The sequence below is a fragment of the Echinops telfairi genome, unplaced genomic scaffold (genome assembly GCF_000313985.2).
Source record: "Echinops telfairi isolate 266 unplaced genomic scaffold, ASM31398v2 ScPeMD7_6273;HRSCAF=7185, whole genome shotgun sequence".
NCBI classification, from domain to species: domain Eukaryota; kingdom Metazoa; phylum Chordata; class Mammalia; order Afrosoricida; family Tenrecidae; genus Echinops; species Echinops telfairi.
Window position 1 is genome coordinate 817491 of NW_022110173.1, and position 18991 is coordinate 836481.

The 18991-nt window shown below is 49.7% G+C and overlaps 1 protein-coding gene across 1 annotated transcript in view; it reads left to right on the plus strand.

Annotated features, from left to right (window-relative positions):
• Nucleotides 1-8255: 8255 nt before the first annotated feature.
• IQSEC3 (IQ motif and Sec7 domain ArfGEF 3) overlaps nucleotides 8256-18991 on the plus strand; it is a 116652-nt gene continuing 105916 nt past the window's right edge. Inside the window, exon 1 of the mRNA XM_045295896.1 lies at nucleotides 8256-8790. Within this exon, the coding sequence (XP_045151831.1) occupies nucleotides 8261-8790 (530 nt within the window). The 5' untranslated portion in view covers nucleotides 8256-8260. The remainder of the gene's footprint in view (nucleotides 8791-18991) is intronic.

Consider the following 18991-nt stretch of genomic DNA (forward strand, 5'->3'; position numbering starts at 1 on the left):
CACAGAACTTGGACGAGACCAAGTAAGGGTTCAAACCCCTGTCTACTTTCTCCGGAACTAGGAAGAATGGATTAGCTACTGAAAAACATCAGGAATAACAGTGGAACGTTGTTTGATACAATGACAGAAGTAGCTGTAAAACTTCATTATAATTGGAACATGCAATGTACAAAATATATAATCTAGGAAAATTGGAAGTCATAAAAAATTAAATGAAACCTAAAGATCAATAGCCTAGACCTTAGTGAGCTGAGATGGACTGGTATTGACCATTTTAAATTAGACAATTATATGGTTTACAATTTTATATGGGAATGGCATCTCAATTCACCATCAGAAAGAATATTGCAGGATCTACTGCAAAGTAAAATGCTGTTGATAGGTTACTATCTAGATGCCTGTAAGTAAGACCTGTTATTACACTTATTCAAATTTACACATCGACCACTAAAGCCAGTGATGAAATATGTGAAGAATTCTACCAACGTCTTCAGTCTAAATTTGATCCAACGTGATCAGAAAGCATCGGTGATTGCTCGTCATTGGAATGTGAAAGTTGAAACAAAGAGGAAAGTCCAGTCGTTGGAAAGTGTGAGCTTGGTGACGGAAACAAAGCTGAAGATTCAACATAGACGGTGGCTATCCACGCTGACCTCACCAGATGGAATACACAAGAATCAAATTTCCATCTGTAGGAAGAGATGATGGAGATGCTCAATATCATCAGCCAAAGCCAGGCCAGAGGCCAATGGCAGAACTCTAAATGCCATTGAGTCAGGGCTGACTCATAACAAACCTTTGTGGCTTTCTGAGACTCTAACTGTTTACAGGCGTAGAAAGCCCAGTCTGTCCCCCTCAGAGCTACTGGTGGGTTCAAACTGCCGATCATGCCCAACACAGAACCACACACCATCAGGGCTCCTAACTGTGGAACAGACCATCAGTTTCTCAAATGCAAGTTCAGGTTGAAGCTGAGGAAATCTGAAACTATACCGAGAGAGCCACAATACAACCTTAGGCACATCCCACCTGAGTTTAGAGACCATTTCAAGGGCATATTTGTCTCACTGAACACTAATGACCAAAGCCCAGATGAGCTGTGGGATGACATCATGAACCTGATACATGAAGGAAAGCAAAAGGCCATTAAAAAGACAGAAAAAAAGAAAAGACCAAAGTGGATGTCAGAAGAGCCTCTGAACTTTGCTCTTGAACATAGAGAAGCTAAAAGCAAAGGAAGAAAGAGTGAAGTAAAATTGCTGAACAGATGACGGTCAAAGACTACAGTCTTCACTATGGATTACAAGTCGGTGAAAAGAAAATGAAGACCTTCACAGGTGGACCAGTAGCCAACATCATGATAAACACAGAAACGATGAAAACTCTCAAGGATTTCATTTCCCTTGGGTCCACGATCAATGCTCATGGCAGCAGCAGTCAAGAATCAAAGGACGTATTGCCTTGGTAGAATCTGCTGCACAAGATCCACTTAGAGGTTTAAAGAGCAAAGTTGTCACTTTGACAACGATGGTGCACGTGACCAAGCCACGCTATTTTCGATGGCCTCGTGTGCAAGTGAAGTTGGGCAGCAGACAGGGAAGAACGCTGCTTTGGAATTAGGGCGCTGGCAAAGAGGACGGAAGGACTAGGACGTCCAGAAGAGCACACGCCCTTTGTCTGGTCTTGAAGGAAGTGCAGCCCGAATGTTCCTTCGAAGTGAAGATGGAGAGTTACTGTCTCACGTAATTTGGGAATGTTATCAGGAGAGACTTGTCCCTGGAAAAGGACATTCTGCTTGGCAAAGGAGAGGGTTCACCCGGAAGAAGAAGGCCCTTGACTGACCCAGGGGCTGCATCCGTTAGGAGGGGGCCCAGGATCGGCGGTGTTCTGTTCTGTTGTGCATAGGTGAGATCACTATGCATGGCAGCTCACTTGATGGCCCCTGAAAACATTCTAATAGGGTCTCCGTAGGTGTCAGCTCTATGGCACAACAAGAGCAAGGGGTCATCCCAGACCCAGCAACAATAACGGCATTTGCTGACTTGAGTCCACCCCTCAGCCCTCTTCTCCCAGAACATCATTCCTCTGGGGCTTCTCTGGACTTAGGCATGGAGTACAGTCATGGAGTCATCATCAAGGGATCAATCAAGTGGGCAATTAAAGATAAATAGGCCTTCCTAGCTCAAAACTTGCCTGGAGGGTGGGCTCAGAACTCCCTCTGGGGTCTATGCTATAAACTGCAATCCTTCAATTGACCTTCCTGATGTGGGATACCAGAGCCCTGGTGACACTGTCAGGGAAGCATTGGACTGCTAACTGAAAGGTCCGAGGTCCAAACCCACCAGCTGCTCCCAGGGAGAAAGATGAGGCTGTCTGCTTCTGAAGAGACTCTGTAGGGTCTCTATGTCAGAAGGGACTTGATGACGTTGGGATTGTTTGTTTGGGGTGAGTGGGACTGGGAACAAGTCCACGCCTAGCTTGTGTTTAAGGAAAACCCTGGCTGAGAAAACCTCATCCTCCTGGTTTGGGCGGGATTTCTGACTCTGTTATTTACTAGATTTAGGCAAGTTCGTTCATTTCCTTCATCTATAAAGTGGGGTTAGTAACAACCCCATAGGCTTTTTGTGAGGATCAATTGAGATCTTTGGAAACAGGATAGCATTAACGGTTTCTCGGTGGTAAAGCTAACCTTGACCAGATAGATACATGCTCCGAGCCAGATCTGGTCTCAGGACTTTACATGTTGTAGCTCATCTAGTCATACATACACGTTGAGGACCACTGTTAACCCCCATCCCTCAAGTACTCTATTTCACATCTGCTATCCTAATATAAGGCTCAGAAATAAAGGGAGCTGGGGCTCAGAATACAAGGGTTCTAATCCTGGTCCTGATTTCATTGGCTGTGCAACTTCAAGGAAGCTATCCACCCTCTCTGAGCATCACTTGCCACATCTAAAAAGCAAGAATAATAACAGCACATGCTTCCGGCACTCTGAGAAGCAAAGAAAATGTGTCGTCACACTCTTCATGTATTGTGGACTTGTCTTTATGACAACCCATGGTGTAGGCCGGTTATCATCCCCACTTTACAGTAAAGAAAATCAAGGCCCAGAGATATGTAAAACTATGCAGTGAAAATACTAGCTCGTATCATCATCATCATCATCATCATCATCACTGTTATTATATAACAATAAGGCAAACATCTACGAATATAGATCCGAAAGGTTACAAGGAAAGGCAGAATTTACTTTATTTCCCTGTGGGCTGATCACCTGATTTATTTCAAGTCCTGGCAACAGAAGCATGTATGAGCCAGATCTGTTCCTGTCATGTGTGGCTAGTTACTATCCTGTCCAGAGCCCGGGGACTGGACAAAATGACCCTTGGCTACCCTCTCTTACTGTCTAGGTTCAAATGAATTTGCAGGGCAGGTGCAGATGCTGCCATGATCTCTTCTGCTACCCCACCTACCCATATGGGGAGCTGGCCAGCCCCACGGCCAGGTGTGAAACCCGTGGGCCTGCTGTGCTAAAGTGAGAATTTTCCTCTAGCTTGATACAGCTTTTGGGCAGGTGAGGCAGCATCTCCTGTTCTTGTCAGGTAGTAGGGGAAGGAAGAGGCTCTGGATGACTGGAACAGAGTCAATGCCTTGCTGTTGCTACTGGTGGTCTTTGGGCAACAAAGCCTTCATTCATATCCCTTCTACTGCTACCAAACTGCCCTAAGATTGTGCTCTTACAGATGTCTATGTCAATGCAAGGGGAAACCTAGAAATGATCTTGCTCTACAAACTCAGTTTTGAAACATTCTACTGTCAATTTTATATATGTGTGTGTGTGTATGTATGTAGAAAATGTAATATCTCTCTCTCAGACACACATACACAAGTGAACCAAGTGTCCTATCATAAAAGTGAGGCATCCAAGACCCAAAGGCATAAAGTGTCTGTCCTGTGGCTGAAGTCTTCCCTACAACTAAGCGCAATTACTCAGTGTCCTTCCTCCTCTTTGGCCATCTCCTTATTCCTTGATTCAACACACATTATTTGAGCACTTATTGTGCTTAAAGCACAGTGTGGTGTGGAGTCACAGACTTATGGGGCAGTGAGTCAGAGCCACCTCAGTAGCACTTAACAACGATTCTTGCCTAATTGGAGCCCTGGTGGTGCAATGGTTAAAGTGCTTGGATGCGAATCCAAAGGTTGGCAGTGTGAAACCATGAGTGGCCCAACAGGAGAAAGAGGTGGCGGCCTTCTTGTGTAAAGATTTACAGCCTTGAATACCTTCTAAGGTACGTCTACTCTGCCCTTTAGGGTTACGATGAGTCAGAATCTACTTCAACAGCAGTGGGGTTGGTTTGGGGCTTAATTCTAGCCCAGGCGACACAGTGTAACCAAAAGGTTGGCAGTTCAAACCTACACAGCAACTCCACAGGAGAAATACCTGGCAATCGACCTCAGTAGAGATTACAGCCTAGGAAACTTAATGGGCAGTTCCCCTCTGCTTCCTGCGGTCACTTGGAACGCACTGTGTATCAAGAGGGCGGTGGGATGTATGCACTGGCCGAGAAAGGAGAAACGGCTTGAGCAAACATCCGGAGCACGGCCTGGGAGCAGACACGAGGCTGTCACTTCCACCGAAGGAGACAATCTCACTCGTAGGTTTTGCACAGCAAGGTCTTAAGACTGGGGTTCTGGTCACAGGACTCCCACCTCTCAACCATGCGATCTCAAGAAAGTCACAACTGCCTGTTGCCTCGATTTCCGCGTCATGAAAGGGGGAAGAATAATTCTTTTCATGACTTCATCAGAGCGTGGATGCGAGGATTAAATAAGCATGTGTGTGCCGGCACCATGTAAACTGGAAAATACCTTGATCTTCCTGACATTGACTTGGAATCCACACTGAGGGCTGCTGTCCTTGATGGTCATCAGCAAGGGCGTCAAGTCTTCCTCACTTCCAGCAAGCAAGGTTTTGTCCTAACAAGTTATTAATGCACCTTCCTCCAATCCCGATGCCACATTCTCCCTCATATAAGTTGGTTTATCTGGTGATTTGCTCAGCATACAGATTGAGTAAGTGTGGTGATTGGATACATCCCTGTCACATACCTTTCTTGATTTTAAACCATGCAGCATGTCCTTGTTCGGTTCCCACAACTGCCTCTTGATCCATGTACAAGTTCTGCATAAGCACACTGACATGTTCTGGAATTCCCATTCTTCTCAAGGTGACCCATAGTTTGTTATGATCCACTCAGTTGAGTGCCATAGCATAGTCAATAAAACACAAGTAAACATCTCTCTGGTACTCTCTGCTTTCAACCCAAATCTATCCACGTCCTCTTCTTCTGAATTTGGCCCGAGCTTTTGACAGCTCCTGTCAATGTGCTTCTGTAACCTTTTTTGCGATGATCTTCAGCCAAATTTTACTTGCATATGATATCAATGATTTTGTTCTCTAATTTGAGCATCCTGCTGGGCCACCTTTCTTTATAATGGGCACAAATATAGATCTAGCACAGAAGTGAAATCACCTTCTCTAAGACACAAGTGTCCCTCCCTCCTGGACTTGAATTTCCACGAAGGTTAATGAACATCCTTGGGGGAGTGTCTGTTGATTTGAGGTGACCGTAGAATAATGTTAAATGGCAGGAACTGATTGATCTTTCTTGTTAGGATAAATGTACACTTTGTATACAACTCAGCAATTCTAACTCTATATTTTCACCCTTGACAAGTAAAAACATATCTACACAAAGATCGTTGCAATAATGATAGAAGCTGTGTTCAAAATAGCCCAAACTTGGAGATACCCAAAATGTCCATTAATGGGTATGAGAAACAAATTACATATATCCACACAAAGGAAATACAAGCTAGTGATACTTATAACAGAATGGATGAACCTCAGCGCTATGATGAGCAAAATCAGAAAGAAATGAAAGAGTATATGTATGACTTACAGCGATATGAAATTCTAGAACAGGTAAGACTAATCTATATTGACATAAAGCAGATTGGTGGTTGGCTGTGACTGAAGATGGGAGAAACTGACTGCCAAAGGGCGCAAGGTTACTCTTCACTGTGATGGGCATCTTGATTGAAGTAGTGATTACATGGGCGTGTACATTTACCAAAATTCAGCAAGTGGTACACTTAAAATAGGTGTAATCTCCTGCCTATAAAATATAACAGTAAAATGGATTTATAAAAATAAAAATGTCAAAAACCAGGTAGCCCTATTTCTAGAAATTCTCGTCTGGTTGAACTGAGATATCTGCATTTTTGTTCAGCTCCAAGGATAATGATGCTACAAGTAGTTTCTAGAAGAGTGTTGGCCAGTTCTTAGAAAACAAACTAAAAAAGCTCTATCTATCTATTTATCCATCTATCGATCTATCCATATCCAACTCCCACGTTTTACTCTTTAGCTGAAATACTGGTCACTACTGAGACATCTCCCTGGCTTCTCTAGCCTCTCAACGGTTGACTCAGCTGTGACTGAGCATCCTTCATCATTTACAAAAGGAAGTTTTTTAAGAAGATAAATGAAACAGAAGCAAAAACAAAAATACAAGTACAAAGAAAGCAATATATTTGCAGGGCACAAATCCCTGTCCCTAAGGTCAAGCCTGGCATTAGATGGGCTCGCTTGGCTCAACTCACTGTGCATATGGTATCCACAAATATGTCTAGCCTGGAGGTAGAGCAGCTGGATCGGGAGGCTGACGGACCACCCGTGTGGAGAACGGAACAATGCAGTAGAATGCTTCAAGCACCAAATTCCAGTCTCCTTTTATAGAAGAGGAGAGAGTCATCCATCTGCCAAACTAAAGTTCTATATTTCCATCCGTGGGTCTTGTCCTGCTGCTTGACATAGCTGCCCCTTCTGCTGGTCTCTTGTTCTGTCCACCTGTCCAAATCCTCCCCACTCCCTCTGGCCCAGCTTGAGTAATACCACCTGAGGTCTTGCAAGATCACTTAGTCCAATGCAACGTCTCTCTCTCTCTCTGAACTCCAGTGACACTTGGCTTGCAGAGCTGTTACAGAATTTTTGATTTGTCTTCTAGTTACTCCTTGATTATAGAAACTATGGCTTTTGATCTCTGGTACATGTAGCCTGCATTGTTCTTAGGATATTGATTTACATTTAAGAGGTGTGCTCCATACCTTGATTGTAAGAATGAATGATAATGTCCAAGCTGAGTTGTCTATCGGGACTTTTGTTTATACTGTGTCCCTCTTTCCTGAAAAACCTCCCCACCTCAAATGTTACTTCTTCAAGAAGTCTTCCAGGAATCCCCAAGCGGTTGAATTCCTGGAGCACTTAGGGCATAATTTGATCTTATTATTCATCATACTGTATAAAATTATTTTGTATCTGATCCACCCACCTAATCATAAAGCTTCACGAGGCCCAGGACTACCTTCTAGTCATCCGATCTTCATCACCACCTGGCTGATGACAAGAGCAGGCATTTTATGAATGTTAATCAGATGGACTGGTCCTTTTAGAAGTTTCTGGAAGTATTAGTCCACTGCCCAGAGGGTTTCTTTAGTTGGTATTCCTATCCGTGGACAGAACTGTGCTGAGGTCTGATTTTCAGAGAAAGACCAACGTAAGCAGCCTTCCCACTCCACTAAGTTTCCTCAAAGCTGACTTAGATGTCTCCCTAGGGTGCTTTGGGCCTTATAGTGCCAGCATTCCAGGGAATTCCCCAGCAGAATAGACCGTTTAAGTACGGAAGAGGCCAGGGTGGCGTCTCCTCCTCACAAGGTCTTTCCAATGAGCCTGGAGTCCTGGCCTTCCTTTCCTGGAACACAGGTCTCTCGCCCTTTCCCCCCACTCCTCCTGCTGCTGCTTCCTCCTTCTCGCAGCCCCCCCAGCCCCCGCAAACTCTTTTCTTCTCTGCTTCTCTTCTCCCACGTTCCCAGTTGTGCAGTTCCGTCTCTCCGTGCTGTCTCGGCCTCCTTTTGCCCCTTTGGCTTCCTCACTCCTAGCTACACTCCCGGCTCCCCTCCGCCCTGCAGGAAGCGAGCCTGCTCCCCCCGGCGGCCGGGCGCTGGGAGGGCAGGTGGGCGGGCCCGGCGCCGCGAGCCCGCCCCTCGGTGCGTGTGTGCCCGTCCGTGTGTTGGTGACGCGGCACCGCCGGCGGGGAGGAGGGCTGGACCGGCGAGGAGGGCTCCTGCGCGCCCTCGCACTCTCCGCCGCCAGCCCAGGCGCAGGCAGGGGCGCACGGCGGCGGCGGGCGGCATGGAGAGCCTGCTGGAGAACCCGGTGCGTGCCGTGCTCTACCTCAAGGAGCTCACGGCCATCGTGCAGAACCAGCAGAGCCTCATCCACACCCAGCGCCAGCGGATAGACGAGTTGGAGCGGCGACTGGACGAGCTCAGCGCCGAGAACCGCAGCCTGTGGGAGCATCAGCAGCTGCTGCAAGCCCAGCCTCCGCCCGGGCTCGTCCCCCCGCTGCCGGCTCCCCCGGCCGCCGCCGCCGGGGCCCAGGAGCCGCTCCAGAACCACGGACAGCTCTCGCCCGCCGCGCCGCCGCCCGCGCCGGAGCAGCTGCCTCTTCAGCACCACGGACAGCTCCTGGTGCAGCCGCAGCCGGGCCCCAGCAGCAGGGCACACGCGCCCCAGTCGCCCCACCAGCACCCGGTGGCACCCGGGGCTGTCGCCGACAAGGAAAAGGAGCGCCCCCCGAGTTGCTGCGCCGCCGCTGGGACCCTCCTTCAACACAAATCCCCCGCCGCCCTCGGCAAGGGCGTCCTGACCAGGAGACCTGAGTGAGTGGGGAAGAGGGAATGGGGATTGTTGGGGGTGGGGTGGGGGAGCAAGTGGGTGTGAGAGGAAGATGGGGTAGCCGCGGGGTGAACCCGAGGCTGGAGGACCTAGAGTTAATGTGAAGTGAAGGGATGGAAAACAGCTTTCAAGGAGATTTCGGGGAAAGGGTGGAAATAATCGCAAATGTTTAAAGGGTTTTTGGAGCTCTTGGCACACACAAAAAAAGGGGGGCGGGGGATCCAGGACATCCTTGGGAGCAAAAGAGGAACGAAATGGGTTTTAAACGATTTGAGGTTGTTGGGCACCTGGCAGAGCTGCCAGGGAACACGATTGGGAGGAAGTTCTGGGGAAGATGAAGCTTGCAGGAAAAAAGAACTGTTGGAGGATTTTTAAGTTCAAAGAAATTTAGACGGGGGCAGCCAAATGATTTGAATGGAGCGTGAGAAAGAGGAGGCTCGGGGGAAAGGTGTGTTAAGGGTTGATAAGGCTGGAGCTCACAGAGCATAGCACGGAGGCATGAGGGGGATTGCGGAGGTAGAGGGGCAAGAACAGCAGGAATGGTGTGAAAGGGGATCTAGAGACAGGGGGAGGTGAGGGGTGGGAGAAGGCATTTCCCAGGGGAGTGGGCTGGCTCTTTAACTGATGCCGTGGGACCAGGAGTGGAAGCCAGGAGTGGCTCATTTACAGAAGCTTACTCTGCTCTGACGCGAGTGAGCACTTGGTCCTGAACGCCTGCAGAACCAAAAAGGGGTAGAAAGAAATAGACTCTAAAGCCAGGGCAGGACTCAGCTCTGCTTACTAGAGCGTCTTCCTCGGACTCAGGGAAGGAAAGGCTTTTGTGCAGAATGCTAGCAATCATGGGAAGAGAACAAGGCCGAGGAGACAGCAATGGGAGTCGCTAATGTGGATGTAACCCCCGACCGTGTGAGTCTGTTACAATGGGTGATGGCAAGCCTTGTTTCTCACTGGCTATTTGGGGACCTAAGAGAAACATGCCCTTTTACCCTCAGCAAGGAACTCCAGGTCCCAACGATCACCACTGAAAAGATCCGTGAACTAGGAACGTGAGGTGAAGAAATGAAAGGGGGTGAGGAGGTTTTCTCCCCTGTATTGGAAAGGCTGTGGCCAAGTCAGGCTTCTTCTTCTGATCAACCAAGCGATGTGATGACTGCATGGAAGGACAGCTCAGGGGAAATCAATATCTCATCCTCCAAAAGGAGTGTGCGTGTGAGGGGGGAGGTGGGATGGGTGGGGGAGTGGACAGAGAGCCAAGAGCCTTAATCCCAAGTGTGCTTTCGGTCTAAGGGTACTTGTGAAGGTTTGATGTCTTCCTTAAAGATGCATTTTCTCCTCACCTCTATTGTAGAGTTAGCAAAGTTGGGTCAGGGCCTCCTTGCTCACGAAGGATCTTTGCTGTAACCATGGAATAGCAGGCAGGGGTTGAAAAACCTTGGATGGTCTGAGTTGGAAAACATACAGCCTCCAGAAGATGCCTTTTTATCCCCCACACCTCTCAATGGACCCTCTGCCCGTCTCGGTTTCATAGTTGTTTTCTTCCTTTCTCGAGATAACAGGCGGAAAGTCTGTCTTCCTTCAATGCCCGTGGCTCAGCCAACAGCAATATTCTTCTTCCAAGATGTGCTGACCTTTTTCTCAAAGAAGGGAAAAATGAACCATTCCAATTCCCTGGGGCAACCATCATTTCCTGGTAATTAAGTCGCCCCCCCCCCCAACTGATTCTTCTCATGCCTTCTAGTGTCTTCTTCCCTACCTACTGCTCCTCTACTTTCTTTGTGTTCTTTAAGGAGGCTGGTAGGCAGGGAGAGTTGATCAAATATCCTTTTTCTTGAGCCAGGACTCTGCCGTGGCCCCCACTGTTGCCTAGAGAGCTCAACCTTCCCACCCAGGTGTTCCTGCTGGGAACCCAGGGCTGAGCTATCACCTGGACGCCTAGCCAACCTCGCCTGCCATTTACTAGAGAAAACCCACGACATCCACATCCTTCCCCTTGTCCTGTCTTTGTCTCACAGGGGAAAAGAACGGAAGTGAGAACTAATTAGCACAGTGGAAGAGGGGACAGTTGTTGGAGGTTAATAACACCAGTAGGACCTTCCTTTCTCTGAACCCTCCTGCTTTTTCTCTTGCTCCTCAAACCTGGGCACCCAAGGACTTAGTATGGACATGCATGCTTCACCTCCGTCCTGCAGCTTTCTCTGCTACTGCAGGTGAATTGTGGACCTCTGGATTGGTGGAATGCCTTTGGACTAGCCATTTCTTTCCCCAAGGTTTTGCCCAACTCAATCCCAGTTTGGTCCTCCCTTGCTTTCTGCACACGGCCCCCACTTTGTGTACTTGTTTCCCCTGCCCATAATAACTGTTGGTGGTGCAGATGGAGCCAGAAGGTGGGGAGAAGATCTCTGTGGAGAGGGTGAAGTGAGAAGAACCGAGGCAGCAGCCTTTTCCCTGGCCGTCCCCCTGAGGAGTTCGCAGCTAAACCAGAGAACTGGACTTGATAAAGTGGGAGGGGCAGACAGAAGAGGGATCTTCTGACCATAATTCTGCCAAAAATCTTTACTTGTCCCTTATTTCCCCTTCTCTGGCTTCACTATTACTGAGGACGCAGCCCAGGTGAGGTTGCTGAGAACAGGATGAGGGCTCCAAGGGGAACCGGATTCTGCATTAGATGCACTAGCTCATCATCCTGTTCACCTCTTCTCCCCAGAATGCCAGTCTCTACACAATCCCAGGAGTGGCAGGAGCCCCAGGGAGCCTGGGACTGAAAAATAATGGAGCATTTCATTACCACCTGATCTCCATCAATATGCAGCCTGGTCTCTTTCCCTCTGTGAGCTGAGGTGGATCCAAAGTGGGTGGCCCTTTTTGGCATGTCAGAAAAGCAACAGTGTGGGGTGGCTGAGGGCAGAGGTATCATACAAGAAAGGCAATTGATGGGTGAAGGTTCTCCCTCTGCTTGCTTCCCGACTCTTGCTAAGCTTCAACCCCTACTGCTTTTGCCTCTTAATGAAAGCAGCAAACATTACCCTCCTCCTCTGTATTTTTCCAATCAAGACTCGCAGCATCTACAGAATTGATCGTTACCCCTTTGCTGGCTGGAGCCAGTCTCAGTCTGACCTAACAAAGTCCCCTCTTTGTCCCTTAAGCACCTGGTCCTACCTGACGCTGCTGGCTTCAGTGTGTTCACGGCATCTATAGGGGAACACATATGTGCCCAGCCACTCAGTTACAGTCTGTGGGTCCCCGAATTCTCCCGTGCTTCTAGGCTCACGGGCAGTGCGCTGCTGGAGGCCAGGCCAGATTCTTGTGTTAGAATTCAATTTCAGTCCTGCTCACACTCTTCCTCAAAGTGACTATGAAATCGAGTGTTTCAGCAACTCCTGCCCTCACCTCCCTTCCTCTCTCTCTTGCTTTCTTATGACATGGTTTTGCTTTCTCCTGTTTTCTTCCCTTCTCTTTTTTGCCTGCCTCATTCTCTTCCCATCCCCCAACCCTGTCTCTCTCCTGTATTTTCTTCCCTCGAGCCTTTAATTCCACCTCATGAAGGGCATCTTTTGAGGGCCATGGTCTCACATTGAGTGGGAAGATATGGTAAAAGACGATGTGTCGTCTGCAGCCAGCGTTGTCTAAGATGTGGATTGGCATAGGTGTCTCAACCCCTGCTGAATCAGGGCCAGCTATGTGGAGGTGGCAGCTCACGATTGGCTGCTCATCCTGGGAGCTATGAAGAGAGCGTCCAGGCCTACCAGTCAGTCAACACTATGGGACAACAAGTGCCCATTCTGTCCAACGTGCGGAACTTGGTGCAGCAAATAGTCTTTGCTCAACAGACCCGTCTAGACAACACCGAGACATCCAAATAAGCACAAGCACACCCGGTATCAAAACAACGTAGGGTGAGAAGGGTGAGCGGGCAAATCCTGCTCCGAGCTCAGAGAGGTGGTTTTCTTGGAGTTATTCAGGGTTTATGTCAAGGGGCAGTGAGAGCCAAGGAGAGCTGGGGAGGGGGCAGAGCCCTGAAGACTCAATCCCCAGAAATGTCTGAATCATGCACCATTGCCATTGTCCTTCTCTGTCCCCAATCCACCAAGGGCAGGGTGCACTGGGTCCAACAGTCAAGGAGAGCCTCAATGCTCAGGGTCTTTCCCACCCTACGGTGGCAGAGGAAGCGTGGGGATGGCCAGTGCTCACGAACTGGCCCACCCTCCCGTTCTTCCCTCACCTGCAGCAGGGACAGAGCTTCCAGCCACAAGCTGGGAAATAAGGCCAGAACCAGGCCTCCTCGATAGGCGTGCGTGTCTTTTGCTCGTAACTGGACGCTGCGTTGTCTAAGATGCTGGGATGAGTCCTTGTCTAGATATGCCTTTCCCAGGGCCCAGACCATTGTTCTTCCCTCCCTTCTGTTGAAAAAGAAGAGCCTTCAGGAAAAAAGACGTCATGCTTTGGCCACAGGGGTGTTTCCGATTGCCTCCTTTCCCTCCACCAGCCCCCCTTCACCTGGCTGACCCCCAACTCTTTCCTACCATACTCCAAAGTCCTCTCCCATCACACACTATTAACTCTAAAGGCCCTCCCCAAAGGGCATCTTAGCACATTTTACCATTGGCCCACAGCCAAGTCAGAGGGAATGGCGGTTGGCCCTGCTGAGTCAGCAATTATCTATGCCGCTGGAGAGTCATAGGTCTCTTTTGAAAAAAAAGCAGATGGGGTCAGGGCTGGGTGGAGAAGCCAAGAGAGGGAGGGTGATAGGAAAAAGGAGACAAGGGGTGGCATAAATAGCAGGGTCCCTCAGTGGCCTGAAGCCTTCAGTCCTGAATTGAAACCCCACATCAAGAGTGAGGCAAGAAGAGTGCCCTTCTTGGGGAGCCTGGGCCTCTTTGATTTCATCCTGAGCCCCTGGCCATGTGGCCACAGGTAGGACTTAGTAAAGGGTTTCTTAGTAAGAGTTCCTGGGGACACTCTCCCTGCACCTGGAAGAGCCCCAGATGCGCGGTTTCTGTGGCGGCTGGAGCCGCTGCAGCTCCTTCCTCCTTGGCTTCTCAGAAAGCCCAGAGTGCAGCTTCCTACGCAGGCTGCACAAGGTTATTGCTTCTGCCAAAGAGGGGGTGGCCACTTCCATTCAGGTACTGAGGGCACGGACCAATAAAAAAGGGATCAGGATTGGGTGAAATTAGATTTTTCCAGCCGAAAGAAAGCTAAGGACACCATGGAATCACAGAATGTTCAAGAGCTCGGTGGTGGGGAACGTGGGCTGCACAGGCAAGGCATAGCTGGGGCAGGCGCCCTGCTCTGCTACCCACCGATGGGAGAGCTTACATTCACTTGTTACCTCCTATGAGCCCCTCCTCTTTCTCTCCAAATGAGGAGTCCTATTTCCCATACAGGGTGGTTGTTAACATTTAAACATTATACAATGTCGTCATCTACCACAGGGTGACCAATATCATAGATGATATCAACTGTTCCCATCACAGAGGACGTGCTCAAAGCTGCTTTGTTGGGAGCTGACTTATAGTGACTTCATATGGAGTCGAACTGGTTTTCTTGGTTGTGATCTTTTTGCAAGCAAAGATGACCAGGTCTCTCTCCTGAGTCACTGGGTGGGTTTGAAGACACCAACTTCTCAGTGAGCAGCTGGGCACTTAACCATTACGCCACCAGAGCTCCTGACACATGCAATACCAAAGCAACCGAGCCCCCTGCCATCGAGTTACTTCTGACTCAGAACAACTCCGTGGGACACAGTACAGCAGCTCTCTTGCGTGCCTGAGGCTGTAAATCATTATGGGAGCAGACCACATCATCTTGCTCCTGCAGTGAGGCTGGTGGTTTTGAACTACTGGCCTGGCAGCTAGCAGCCCATTGCATAACCCACTCGGCCACCAGGGTCCCTTTACCTGCTCAGTATATGGTGCTATTTCTACAGACAGAAACTGAGGCCAGAAGATTTGAGATTTACCCAAAGTTGGGCAAGAGAGAGACAAGAACCCAGGTTTAAGAGTCTTTCTAATTCACACAGGTCACTTTTCAGCCTGAGCCCTTTCCTCGCCCATCCCTCTGCCTTGAGACGTCTGTACTTAAGCGGTTCCAGCCTCTGGGAGGTTGACCTTATTCTGAAATGCAGCCTGGCAGGGCACTGCTCTGACCCTTTAGTAATCTGGGGTGAGGGCTCGCAAGTTTACAGCTGGCAACGGCTTCCTTGAGCTCAACTGAAATCCCTTCAATTACATTTGAAGATGATTGTCACTTCTCTTACTGGCACCAAGGGATCTGACTTATCACCCCAGGGAGCCCCACAGTGCCATGATGGAGCTTACCCATTTTCAAAAGAGGGGGAAACTGCGGGCTCAGAGAAGGCGCACCCGCTTGTCAAGGGCAACAGTGGAGGGCAGGAGGGAGTCTGAAGTCAGGAGACTGCCTCCACTCTTTTGCAAAGGAACCTGAATCCATTCCTCCAAATTCCTCCCTCCTGGGGTTAGAACAGTAGACTTTCCTTTTGCCGGACTCAGAGAGCGACAAGGAGCAGAGGCCTGATGTGGTAGAGGGTCTCTGTTTAGGGGCAGAGGGAGAGGAGCAGAGAGGACCCTGCACTTTCTGGCCAAACCCAGAAGGTTTCTTCTCTTGAAGACTTTTCTTCCAGGAAGACAAATGGGGAGAGGGAAAACTTAAAAAAGAAAAAAACAAAAAGATGCTGGGTTTCTAAAATTCTCTCCCAGAGTGGTTCTGGCCGAGGCCACCGTGGGCAAAAACTGCTGTGTGAGTGCGTTGCAGGGATCGGCTGTTTTGCTGTTGCTCTTTGTTTGGAGTATCTAGGAGGGTTATGTAACTCTGCAAGACTGATGCGTGTGCTGAGTGGTACCTTTCCTCCCGCCAGGCAGGCTGCTGTGGTCAGAGTGATGCAGGTGGCTTGTCCGAGTCTCCGCCCAGAGATGGTGCCCCATGCTCTGTGGGTGGTGCCAGGCCATTTCTTCTAGGTCACCGCTATTGTGGGGGTTGAGGGGTGCTGTAGGAGCTGTACTAGCGGCCCCAAGCCCTCTGGGAGATTAGACAAGTGCCAGCGTTGTTAGAAACGTCTCTTAAAGTTATCTGGGCCCAAAGTTCTCATTTGGCAAGCGAGGAAACTAAGATCTGGGTGGAAAGGGACTGGGGTTTCTAAGCTAGTGAGTGGCAATCTAGGTCTCTTGACCCTTTATCCTGTACTCTTGACATTCTCTGGCGATGGACCAAAAGAACAGGCTAGAACAGCTCCGTGGATGTGCAGGGGCCCATCTTAAGAGCTAGTTACTGGGGTTTAGGGGATCCAGGATGGTCCCTCTGCCTTCCAAAAGTTCTCACTAGTGCCAGCAATTCTACAACGAGAGATTCCTTTGCAGTTTTCTCCTTGTTAAAATGCAAATTTTCCTGGATGGGAGCAAAACAACACATTCCCTTATACTAGTCATTTATATTTCAGCCTGAAAGAGCTTATCTGAGCTTTCTTGGGGAGTGAGGGTTTGATACAGGAGGGGGCACCATGATGGCACTGACCAGCTGAGGGCCAGTGTGGGAGGCTCATGAGGAGTGGGAGGGCTGTGTCTCAAGATGAGCATAGAGTCTACACGTATCTTGACTTCCTCTCTACGTTTGCAGGGAATTGGAATTGTCTTGCTTGGCCCTCGTAAGGAAAAGGGAAGCACACAGGGCACTTCCACATGGGCTTATCTTGGGAAAGCGTCTTGGTAGCACAGTGGGTTAAGTATTGGGCTGCTGTGAGGTTGGTGGTTTGAACCCACCAGACACTCAGATGAAACATGAGGCAATCTGCTTCCATAAAGATTTTCAGCTTCAGAAGCTCTCGTGAGCAACCCTATAGGGTTGCTGTATAGGGCCCTATAGGTTGCTGTATAGGGCCCTATAGGGTTGGAATCAACTCAATGGCAGTAGGGTTTAATAGAAAGGATACGTTCCCAACGAGCTTCATGCGCAGAAAGCAAGGCGACACAGGGTTTTAAAGAGCATCTTGGTGCTTGGTTAAGTCCCCTGCTCCTTTCTAGAATGTTCAAATCTTGTTTTATTAGGAGGAGGGGTATGCTTCAGGAGACACGATGGGGGTTTGCACGGGGTGGGAAGATGTGGGCAGCAAGCGCTAGCAGGCCTTGGACGTTAGTGTCGTACGAGCATGAGAGTCAAACACAACACCGAGTAGCTGATGAATAAATCTTGCTTGAATAAATAAAGTGGCTGAATAAATAAACTCTTGGTCTGTACAGCCCAGGGAGGCCCAATGACTGTGGAGTGGAGAGCCAGGAGGCTCTGGTTACGGGGCTGAGGAAGAACTCAGCTAGAGGGAGATTTGGGGCAATCTGGTTGCCCTTCGGTCCAACAGCATGGTGGCACACAGTTTGCTGCAGCGGAGAGAGGGTAAAACGCTGGATTTGGAGACTCGGCTCTCACGGCTGGTTGCAGAGTGAGGGAGGCAGAAGCTCAGGGGAGCTACTTCTCTCAGCTCATGGAACGTAGCCCAATCTTATCCATGAGTACTTCGAGAAAAAGCCCTTTGAGTGAATGTTTCATCTCAGTATCACTGTCCTCCCTTTTCACCCCCACCACCCCATCCTTTCAGCAGGTCTCCAGATAGAGAGACAGAAAGGGGTCCCAATCTGTTTGGGAGAAGTAACAAGGACAGGCTCCAGGCTCGAGGTCTCTCATTCCTATTTCTAGACGTATCATTTCTGCTCAGGGAAAATGTTAGGATACTGATGGGAGGGTGAGTGGGTGTGTGTACGAGTGTCATGTGTATTTGTGGGACTGAGCGTGTGTTACAATGGGTGGAGGGAATTGGATAACAACCCACACCACACAAGAACACGTAGGCCAGAGCTAAGATCAGGGTACAGCTTCTTCCAGTGACTCCCTGGCATGGTCATGCTGTCAGGACTCGGGGCAGGGGTGTCCTCTGTTCTGCAGGGTTTGTTTCCCCTCTGGACTAGCCATTTCCTCCAGGGCCTTCCCTTCTGTAAGATGGGGTGAGTCTGCAGTGCCTCCATCCCCCACCCTTCTCCCCTTCACTTGGTCTCAGCATGATGGAGACCAGGCCTCCAGGAACATGAGCTTCTGGCGGCTAGCTGGGTGCAGGGGTGGTTAATCTAAGGCACTCTGTTGAGTGACTTTTGGAAGCTCAGGCACCGGGTGCCGTGGAGCACAGAGAGCTGCAGAACGATGCTCCCAGAAGCCTACTTTGGCCCAGCTGTGGCCAGGGCCTGCCATCAGGGGGCCTGTCCACCATGTCAGGCAAACCAGCAGTGGGTCGCCAGTCAAGAATGCACTCCCCACCGCAGGCAGAGATGCAAAGGGATTCCGCAATTTCTTCCTTGATAAATGGTTCCCATCGACCACAATTTTCATTCAGCGCATCAATTCAACACGATGATTGCTTAAAAACAGCAGCAGCAACAAAAGCTCTGTGCCAAGCAGTTGGCATGTCTGGCTCGCCTCTGGCTCCAGCGTTTGCTGGGCACAGAGAAAAGGCCTTGGGTGATTCCAAACCTGCTCGTTTTGGCATTTTCTTGACACCCTGGGTGCTACTTAAAGTTGTACTCAAGAGTCTGTCAGGGGAGGCCAAAGGGAATTCCAGAAACAGGGATGCGGTTTGGCCATCACTAGTGGCTGGAGAAATCTTTGAAGCAGCTGAAATCTGACCACCCCTCCCTCACCGACTCAGTAAACCTCCTCCCTTCTCTGGGCCTTGATTTCCCCTCCAGGCTCAACCGGAACCATAAATCCTCACCCTCCTTCTTGCCAGTACCCCGCCCCCCTCCCGCCCCAGGTCACCTAATCCAGGACAAAGCAGAGATGTCAGGATGCTGCTGTAGCGGAGAAAGTGGGCTGGGATTGCAGCGGGAAGGACTCCACTCGGATGCGAAGCCTGACTTCCAAATGACAAGATTCGTGGGCAGGAACTGGGGGAGACTGAATTCCCTCTCCCTGTGTGGCCCCCACGTGGGGCGGCTCTGCCCTGCAGGTGGGCGCGATTTGAGGTGGATTCGGTGGGGGCCGCCTGCTGTAAGTACCTCAAGTGTCGCCACTGGGCTCTCCGTGGGCAGTAATGGATAACCCTGGGACGCAGCGGGACGGGGCGCTCCGGATCCAGCCTGCTGCTTTCCTCCCCCAGCTGGAGAGCGCCCACCGGCCCACCGTCTGGCCCGCTCC